Source organism: Xyrauchen texanus, chromosome 4, assembly GCF_025860055.1.
Source record: "Xyrauchen texanus isolate HMW12.3.18 chromosome 4, RBS_HiC_50CHRs, whole genome shotgun sequence".
Classification (NCBI taxonomy): Eukaryota; Metazoa; Chordata; class Actinopteri; order Cypriniformes; family Catostomidae; genus Xyrauchen; species Xyrauchen texanus.
Genome location: NC_068279.1, coordinates 12,274,272 through 12,283,541, shown reverse-complemented (window position 1 = coordinate 12,283,541; position 9,270 = coordinate 12,274,272). Strand labels below are relative to the sequence as shown.

General features: G+C 41.1%; 1 protein-coding gene and 1 pseudogene across 1 annotated transcript; both read right to left on the bottom strand.

Annotated features, from left to right (window-relative positions):
* Positions 1–2,665: 2,665 nt before the first annotated feature.
* LOC127635794 (polyubiquitin-like) lies at positions 2,666–3,360 on the bottom strand. Its single transcript, XM_052116020.1, has 2 exons — positions 3,278–3,360; positions 2,666–3,168 (listed from the first exon to the last, which is right to left on the bottom strand). Exon 2 carries the CDS (start codon positions 3,159–3,161, stop codon positions 2,700–2,702), a length of 462 nt encoding a protein of 153 aa, XP_051971980.1. The 5' UTR covers positions 3,162–3,168; positions 3,278–3,360; the 3' UTR covers positions 2,666–2,699.
* A 4,134-nt stretch (positions 3,361–7,494) lies between these two features.
* Positions 7,495–8,515, bottom strand: LOC127637209 (polyubiquitin-like; annotated as a pseudogene).
* Positions 8,516–9,270: the final 755 nt, after the last annotated feature.

Sequence of the window (9,270 nt, the reverse complement as noted above, 5' to 3'; positions counted from 1 at the left end):
TTTACACCTTAGAATTGTTTACAGATGAGCATTTTGAGACTGACTTTAAACAGACAAGACTGTTTTATAGATTAGACATAAGAAGGGGGATGTCATGTATTGTGTATGGTTATGCTAGCCGTACCTGGGTGACGTCATGAACAGTCGAGTTAAGTAAAACACGAGAACCTGTTGTGAAAGTCATCTTGTGTCTGTATTGTATTATTCTTCACTTTAAGTATATAAAATACATAACAGTCCCTTTTTCATAATTTTTGTTTTTAAATATGCTTATCAATAATGCACACTGTTCTTAGAGGCACTTTCTAGGCCTATACTATTTGTATTATAAATTGGTCACATTCATCTTGAAAACTTTGACCACTTCACCAAGCTCAAACAGACTTTGAAATGACTGTAACTGTACATTTCAACAGGTTCTATGAGGGATATTGACTTGCAAGCACATATTGTATTAAATTAAATAAGTATTGCTTGTTAATTGATAGATGTTGATGCGTTCAATTGTAGAGGAATCTGGGCCAGTTGCTATGGGTTGTATATCAATAGTAAACATCTACATAATAAAGTAATGAGCCAATAGTCCAGCTCCAGCATACATATTTGTATTGATGCATTATACATCACATCCAAATGTTGGCTATATGAAAATATCTGTTTGAAAATATCAGTCAGTGTGACAGTGGTTTTCATTTGGCATAACGTTGCTCTTTGTTAACCAGGCATTCGACATCAAGTTAACAAAGCACAATGCATGATTTTAGTTCATTTTATTATTTTATTTGCAAGGCAAAATATAATAAAACATAATTCATAAAAAGTACAAATTTATAGAGTCCAGAAAGGCAAAACTATGCTTATTCCATTTTTTATACAGTAAGTTGTTGCATCACCATAATTCATAAAATATATTTTAACAACATTCTGCTACTACTGAGTGTTACGGGTCTATAAATTACACTATTTTCACATTTACAGCAGACATTCTTATCCAGATCGACAAACAAAAAGTGCTTTAGTTTTTCTCTGATTGAACAGATCGATTTCAGTTTTATTTCTCTATTTAAGCCTTACGAACTATTCTATGGCCCATTTTGTTCTTGTTAATAAACTCAGCAAAAAAAGAAACAATGCTTTTTCAGGACACAGTATTCTAAAGAATACAAATAGATCTTTTTTTTTTTTTAAAGGGTTTAAACAATGTTTTCAATGCTTGTTCAATGTACTATAAACAATGAATGACCATGAACCTGTGGAACAGTCGTCACACCTGCGGGACAGGTACAAGATGGCAACAACAACTGCCCGAGTTACACCAACACAATCCCTCCATCAGTGCTCAGACTGTCCGTAATAGGCTGAGAGGGGCTGGACTGAGGGTTGTAGGCCTGTTGTAAGGCAGGTCCTTACCAGACATCACCTATTGGCACAAACCCACCTTCGCTGGACCAGGCAGGACTGGCAAAATGTGCTCTTCACTGACGAGTCAAGGTTTTGTCTCACCAGGGGTGATGGTCGGACTCATGTTTATAGTCAAAGGAATGAGGCCTGTACCCTGCAGTCGGATCGATTTGGAGGTGTAGGTTCCATCATGGTCAGGATGGTGTCAGGATTTTGGATTGTTTTATTCAGATAATTAAAGAACATGACAATGCCCTGCTGTGGGGGTATGTTGTCACAAAGGGTCAACGTGTGTTAAATGAACTGTAATATTTCATGTGTACAATGACCAAGGAAATGTTTGTAGCCCATTCTTGTAGGCAAGACTTTAAGGTATGGACTTAAATATAAACTTATCCTGAGAAATGTGCACTGGAGCTAAAAGTGTGACAGCTTGCCCCATCTCGCCTATTCACCGATTCAGATCAGATATAACAAAATTTGAGACATAACCACCAATTTATTGACAGCCATTTTGTTTGGTGTATCATAGACCAGGATGATAAATGAATGGGTGCTTGGGGCAAAATTGCCTCCGAAAGTAACAAAAATGCTCCCAAAATTCAAAATGTAGGTGCAGAAAATGCCCCCACAATTATTTTTTCTGAATTCTATTCCAGGTATACATATTACTGCATGAAACACAATATAATTGCTCAAAAGAATTCATCTTAATAATACCGGTAGATTAAATGGAAGAATTGGACATTAGAAAACACATCCCCTCGTAAAGGTTAAAAATTAAAGTCAAATCCAGTTTGTTCATTAATGGAAATGTTCATTTTTGACACTAGACCATGTTTTGTGTGTAATAGTCAATAAAAACTACATTTTATAAAAAGTGGAGAACAATACATTGTAATGGTTCAAACATTTATTATTTAATTAAGGATGCAAAATCTAGAATGAAAGATCATTTGTACAAAAATAAAAGGTATTTGTAAAGTGCAAACACTGGAATTACATAAAGGCTTAATGGACAATAATGCATGTTTTACATCAGTTACAGTACATCAACAAAATATATATTTTAAATTCAGTACTCAGCTACTCTGTGTTATATATTATATATTTATGGCATTTAGAAGACAATATTATTTAGAACGACTTAAAAAGTGCTTTAGTTTTTCATGTTGTTTTCATGTTTTTTTTTTTTTTTTTTGTGTGTTTTTTTAAAGAATTAACAGACCTATTTCATGCCTATTATATTTGACATGTTTAGTTCTTGTAGTCAGTTAGTCCTGGTCACACTTTATCCATTAACCTCCTCGGAGACGCAGAGTCATGTGAATGGTGCTTCCAGATGTGATGTTGTACTCCAGTAGCTTCATGCCAGACTCCAGTTGTCTCCCGTTGTAAATCAGTCTCTGCTGATCCACAGGGACACTTTCTTTGTTGTTGATCTTTTGCTGGAGCTGATCTACGGTTTCATTGACGTCGACATCGTATGTTTTTGTTTGGCCCTTCTCGTTCTTGACGAAAACCTGAAGAGGAATGATGAGGAGCATCACCGCGGACCCCGAGTGCAAACCGTAACTACTGAGTGTTCTGGAATCGTCATCAAGGCTGATTCGGTGTCCGTTATTTGCAGAAAGTTTCTGCTGTGAAGGTGGCACACTGAAGTCCCGTGAAATGAGCTGCTTCAGTTCACCAACTGTGGTGTTGTAGCCCACAGACAGAGATTTCGTTTCTCCATTAAATCCCTTTATTATTAGATCCATCACGAGCCTGTCAACATTTGATAAAAAAAAAAAAAAAAAAAAAACATTAGTATACGATGGTAACTATATTAATATAGATTATTGCGCAATATTTCTCTATGCATTCTGCGACTTACCGAGCTGTTCAAACCTTCCGCTGATTGCTTTTCTGTCTCGAATAGGACTTGTAATTATGAAGTTACTCCAATTGATGTGTGATGTTGTTTGGGGTGGAGGCATTATTTATACGGCATGAATTTATGCCCCACCTGTTTCGTTTTCGAAGACTCACTCGCTAACTTTCGGTTTCCTTTCTGCAATTAATCGCTGATTCATGAGAAATCATCGCTCAGCAGAATGCACAACACAAGTATCTGGTTAACTCACAGTACTGTACATATTTCGACAAACCATGCATTCAATTAAACAAAAATAAATGTTTATGTTTGTACATTGTGTAGCACAGAGGTTTTCATCTTTCAATGCCAGATATGATGATATTCATGTGAGGGACACTCTTCCAAAAAATAAAAATAATAATAATTTGTAATAGCAACTTCACTGATTTTTTATCCATACTGACCTCATAATTGTATTTTATGCATGGCATTAATCTTGCATATTCCTAAACCACATCTAATTCTCACAACTCGTGTTTTTGGAGTTTATTATTATTATTTATTTATTTATTTATTCATTTATTTTTTTTGTCTACTGGCATTTTTTAGCCAGCTGAACAATTAACACCAATTTCAACAACAATACAACCCATAGAAGAGACAATTAAGTCCTCACTGCCTCGTTTTCATTCCCATCAAAAATCAAACTTGCCACCACTCTGAATAAGGTGAATTCATATGAAATGTTTTATTTCTGAGTTTCATGCAGGCACATAATAAAAGAACAGGAAATCGAATAATCTTTTGGAATGCGAAGTTATTCCCCATGATCACGTGATTGATTGGGGAAAACCAGGTGATGTGCGTCACAGGGCGGGTCAATCATGCCTGCTCCATTCTGACAACAAGTGACTTTTCGAGGTTCTGCACTGGACAATGCGTGATGACGTAGACCTTATTCGTCTTTTCTCCGCCTTTGGTTACAGCTGGCACATGGAAATTGGAAGCCAGAAAATGGAAAGAGAGAGAAGTTTAATACCACTAAATAATTAAAGAGATGTTCCCAAAAAAACTACCCTACACTTTTCAAATTGTAAACCACTTTTACATAGGAGTATAATTTTTGCCAGACGCAGGCTATAGGGAAAGATGTCTTGCCCCAAATATGGGTATTGCCCTAGTGGCGCAACATTGTCCATTTTTCATAATTTAATACATTTTGTTTTAAATATGCTTATCAGTAATGCACACTGTTCTTAAAGAGGCACTTTCTAGGCCTATACTTTTTGTATTATAAATTGGTCACATTCACCTTGAAAACTTTGACCACTTCGCCAAGCTCAAACAGACTTTGAAATGACTGTAACTGTACATTTCAACAGGTTCTATGAGGGATATTGACTTGAAAGCACATATTGTATTAAATTAAATAAGTATTGCTTGTTAATTGATAGATGTTGATGCGTTCAATTGTAGAGGAGTCTGGGCCAGTTGCTATGGGTTGTATATCAATAGTATATAGCTGCTGAGGTCCCGAGACTCCGCCTTCAGAGCAGGCGATAAGGCAGCCCTAAGAACAGCTAGGGCCAAACTGTCACGGGCAATCAGAGAGGCAAAGCGCGCACACGCCCAGAGAATCCACAGTCACTTCCAGGACAGCGGTGAGACGCGGCGCATGTGGCAGGGCATCCAGGCCATCACCAACTACAGGACAACATCAGTTGCGTGTGACAAAGATGCCTCCCTTCCAGATGCGCTGAACGACTTCTACGCTCGGTTTGAAGTGCAGAACGACGTGATGGCGAGGAAGTCCACCTCTCCTCCCAACGACCAGGTGCTCTGTCTTACCACGGCAGATGTGAGGAAAACTCTACGTAGAGTCAACCCACGGAAGGCTGCTGGACCAGACAACATTCCTGGCAGAGTGCTCAGAGGATGTGCAGACCAGCTAGCAGATGTTCTTGCCGACATCTTCAACATCTCTCTGAGCAGCGCCGTTGTTCCAACGTGCTTCAAGGCCACCACCATCATCCCCATGCCAAAGAAGTCTTCAGTGTCCTGCCTCAACGACTACCGTCCCGTCGCGACTTACACCCATCATCATGAAGTGCTTCGAGAGGCTCATCATGAGGCAGATTAAGACCCAGCTGCCCCCTCACTAGACCCACTGCAGTTTGCGTGATCGCTCAAACCGCTCAACGGACGATGCCATCACCACAACCCTCCATCTGGCCCTCACCCACCTAGACAATAAGGACTCATACGCTCGAATGCTGTTCATAGATTTCAGCTCAGCATTCAACACAATCATTCCCCAGCACCTGATTGGAAAGCTGAACCTGCTGGGCCTGGACACCTCCCTCTGCAACTGGATCCTGGACTTCCTGACTGGGAGACCTCAGTCAGTCCGGATCGGGAACAGCATCTCCACCACCACCACACTGAGCACTGGGGCCCCCAGGGCTGTGTGCTCAGTCCACTGCTGTTCACTCTGCTGACTCACGCACTGTGCAGCAATGCACAGCTCGAATCACATCATCAAGTTCGCCGATGACACTGACCGTGGTGGGTCTCATCAGCAAGAACAACGAGTCAGCATACAGAGAGGAGTGCAGCGGCTGACTAACTGGTGTAGAGCCAACAACCTGTCCCTGAATGTCGACAAAACAAAAGAGATGGTTGTTGACTTTAGGAGAGCACAAGGTGAACACACTCGCTGAACATCGACGGCTCCTCTGTGGAGATCATCAAGAGCACCAAATTCCTTGGTGTTCACCTGGCGGAGAACCTCACCTGGTCCCTCAACACCAGCTCTATCACCAAGAAAGCCCAGCAGCGTCTCTACTTTCTTCGAAGGCTGAGGAAAGCACATCTCCCAACCCCCATCCTCACTACATTCTATAGAGGGACTATTGAGAGCATCCTGAGCAGCTGCATCACTGCCTGGTTTGGGACTTGCACCGCTTCGGACCGCAAAGCCCTGCAGAGGATAGTGAGGGCAGCTGAGAAGATCATTGGGGTCTCTTCCCTCCATCAAAGACATTTACAAAAAACACTGTATCCGCAGAAGCATCCAGCATTGTGGACAACCCCACACACCCCTCACACAAACTCTTTACTCCTCCTCCTGCCTGGCAAGAGGTACCGAAGCATTCGGCCCTCACGGCCAGACTGTGTAACAGCTTCTTCCCCAAGCCATCAGACTTCTCAATACTCAGAGACTGGTTTGACACACACGTGTCCTGAGTTGCACTTTAATTACTGTCACTTTATAACTGTCTGCTACCTCAATAACTGCTATGTGCATAGAACATTATCTCATAGTATGTTATGTTTACATTTTTAGAAACTGTCATCTTTTTGCACTACTGAGTACTGGTCGGCGCTGCACTGTCTATTGTCCTGTTCATTGTCAGTAATTTGTTGTACTGTCCTGTACTTTTTGCACATGTTTGCACGTGCACTTTATATAGGTATATATAGGTAGTTTATATAGGTATTTTATTTCGTTGTGTAGTCTCATGTGGTCCTATGTTGGTCCTTTGTTGTTTTTATGTAGCACCATGGTCCTGGAGGAACGTTGTCTCGTTTTGCTGTGTACTGTACTAACTGTATATGGTTGAAACGACAATAAAAACCACTCGACTTGACTAGTAAACATCTACATAATAAAGTAATGAGCCAATAGTCCAGCTCAGCATACATATTTGTATTGATGCATTCTTATTCATCACGTCCAAATGTTGGCTATGCGAAAATATCTGTTTGAAAATATCAGTCAGTGTGACAGTGGTTTTCATTTGGCATAGCGTTGCTCTTTGTTTACCAGGCATTCAACATCAAGTTGACAAAGCACAATGCATGATTTTAGTTCATTTTATTATTTTATTTACAAGGCAAAATATAATAAAACATAATTCATGAAAGTACAAATTTATAGAGTCCAGAAAGGCAAAACTATGCTTATTCCATTTTTTAATACAGTAAGTTGTTGCATCACCATAATTCATAAAATAATTTTAACAACATTCTGCTACTACTGAGTGTTACAGGTCTATAAATTACTCTATTTTCACATTTACAGCAGACATTCTTATCCAGATCGACAAACAAAAAGTGCTTTAGTTTTTCTCTGATTGAACAGATCGATTTCAGTATGACTGTGGCACGTTTAATCATTGTAACAATCTAACTCATAACAACAACAAAAAATATTTTCCAGCTGATTTACTTCATTAATCTCCTCGAAGACGCAGAGTCATGTGAATGGTGCTTCCAGATGTGATGTTGTACTCCAGTAGCTTCATGCCAGACTCCAGATGTCTCCCGTTGTAAATCAGTCTCTGCTGATCCACAGGGACACTTTCTTTGTTGTAGATCTTTTGCTGGAGCTGATCTACGGTTTCATTGACGTCGACTTCGTAAGTTTTTGTTTGGCCCTTCTCGTGCTTGATGAACACCTGAAGAGGTCTGAGGTTCGTGATGAGGAGCATCACCGTGGACCCCGAGTGCAAACCGTAACTACTGAGTGTTCTGGAATCGTCATCTGGAATCGTCATCTATGTTTGCAGAAAGCTTCTGCTGTGAAGGGTGATCTCTGAAGACCTCCGAAATACTCTTCTTGAGCTCACCTACTGTGGCATTGCTGTCCACAGTCAGACGTTTCTTATCACTATTCAACCGTGTTAGGGATGATGCATGTAGGCTTGAGGACTGCAGATGTGGCCATGGCAATAAATTGCTTTGTCTGTACTGTAAGACACCTAAGAGACATGAAGGACAGTTGATCATCCTCACAGTGGCAGACAATGTGTAACAACACCTGCACAGGATCGTTACATCCAAATATCACACCTGCGGGAAAGGTACAGGATGGCAACAAAAACTGCCCAAGTTACACCAGGAACACACAATCCCTCCATCAGTGCTCAGATGGGCTGAGAGGGGCTGGACTGAGGATTGTAGGCCTGTTCTAAGGCAGGTCCTTACCAGACATCACTGGCAACAACGTTGCCTATTGGCACAAACCCACCTTCGCTGGACCAGGCAGGACTGGCAAAATGTGCTCTTCACTGACGAGTTGAGGTTTTGTCTCTCAGGGGCGATGGTCTGACTCACATTTATCATCGAAGGAATGAGCACTACTCCATGGCCTATCCTCTAGAGCGGGATCAACTGCATCATCTGACTGAGCTTGTTGTCATTGCAGGCAGTCTCAACTCTATGCATAACAGGGAAGACATCCTCCTCCCTCATGTGGTACCCATCCTGCAGGCTCATCATGACATTGCCCTCCAACATGACAATGCCACCAGCCATACTGCTCGTTCTCAGAGGCGGCGGCAGCCGATTTTGCCGGGGCTTCAGCCCCGAATGTTTTGAGTGTAGCCCCGAATGTATTTTGAAAAGTTGACTGACAAATATGAAACCGGACAATAGCCTATGTAAACCCCCGAAATCATAAGTTGCCTTATTTCATTGTGTTTTGGCTTTGCACATACTGCATACAGCCTGTAAAAATAGACATAGGCATAATCTAGCCTATAGAACAAGTTTCTTTGCTGTCGGTAGCCTATGGGCGACTCCGTTTCTTCCTCTCTGTTGAATATGCAGCAGGTAGGGGAGGAGCTTGCACAGTCGTTGACATCAACTAACGTTACTTAGTGGCGAGTTAACAGCAGTTAGCAGGAAAGACAACAAAAATGAAGCAAATGAGGCTTTGGGGATTTTTCCGAAATAAGTCAGTGGGTAAGAATTCACAACAATTCAAGACATGTTTTTGTCCTTAAAGTCTGAAGATCATCATCTGGCTGGCTTTCACCCACAACCTCAAGAGGTCCACTACCAACTGTCACTACATGTTGTAGCCTCTAGCCTCCTTCTTAGCGCATCCGCCTCTCACGCCGGAGCCGTCGGATCGAGTCCCGTTCGGAGTGTACTTTCCTTATTTATCAGGTGTTGTTTTCTCTAAGGATAACCAATAAGCATTAGCATAAAATGTATGTGTGACT